This window comes from Plasmopara halstedii (assembly GCF_900000015.1).
Source record: "Plasmopara halstedii genome assembly, contig: Scaffold_671, whole genome shotgun sequence".
NCBI classification, from domain to species: Eukaryota; Oomycota; class Peronosporomycetes; order Peronosporales; family Peronosporaceae; genus Plasmopara; species Plasmopara halstedii.
Window position 1 is genome coordinate 293,071 of NW_020187588.1, and position 843 is coordinate 293,913.

Genomic DNA, 843 nt, shown 5'->3' on the forward strand with positions numbered 1-843 from the left:
CAATGCCGGATGAGCCTCGCGTTATCGCACGTCTCCACGAATTTCTCACAATCTCTGGAACTGCCTTCACGATACCGCCCATTGATTCCCATGAATCTTTTGCGTCTTCAAGCCCATGCCAACCTACAAGCAACTCTCATTCCTTTGACTGGCGATTGAATCGCCCTCCTTTCGCAGCTCTCACCCCCAAGTTGATCCCCTGAAATGACACGTGATGCTTTAGCTCCTCTGTCACAATGAGCATGTCATCCGCGTAATGTTTTAGTCGGATCGCGTGAACATCAAACGTTTCCTTCGTCAGCAAGTGTTCAATCAAATAACTGGTGGGGAGTTCTTGAACAATGCGAAAAGGTCCCACCCATAGCACCATCAGCTTGTCTCATTTCATTCGGGGGCCGCTCTCGACCACAGCACGTAATCTCCCACCGTGAACGTGCACACTTGCCCCCTCTTTGCCGCAATCTGGAGCAATCGGCGTCGCTTTCACATCAACCACCTCTTCGTGTTGACTCATCAGACTCTGTCTCAATGTTTCCAACTCGCTTGAATACTTTTCGATGCTCTGGATATCCACTCTCGTGTTCTCCTTCCTCTTCTTCGGTACAATTACCACTCCAATGACTTGTCCTCTTTCCAGTCCCGTGAACACTTCCACCGGCGCCTTCCCAGCCAAGGATTTTACTTGAGTCTGATTCAAGTTGGCCTGAATTACTGGAAGCAGATACTCCCAGTTCCGAGTATCAAGTTGATATTCCAGTAACAATACTCGCACCACTCGAAGGATATCCGATTGACTCTCTCGACAGTCCCATTCAGCCACGGAGTGTAGACTGGCACGAATCG

At 49.6% G+C, this 843-nt stretch overlaps 1 protein-coding gene across 1 annotated transcript; it reads right to left on the bottom strand.

Moving 5' to 3' along the window:
• Positions 1 to 136: 136 nt before the first annotated feature.
• On the bottom strand, positions 137 to 514 carry PHALS_13622 (uncharacterized protein; the record flags this gene model as incomplete). The annotated part of the gene is made up of 2 exons (XM_024729417.1): positions 137 to 333; positions 427 to 514. 2 exons carry the CDS (start codon positions 512 to 514, stop codon positions 137 to 139), a joined length of 285 nt encoding a protein of 94 aa, XP_024579796.1.
• Between the last annotated feature and the right edge of the window lie 329 nt (positions 515 to 843).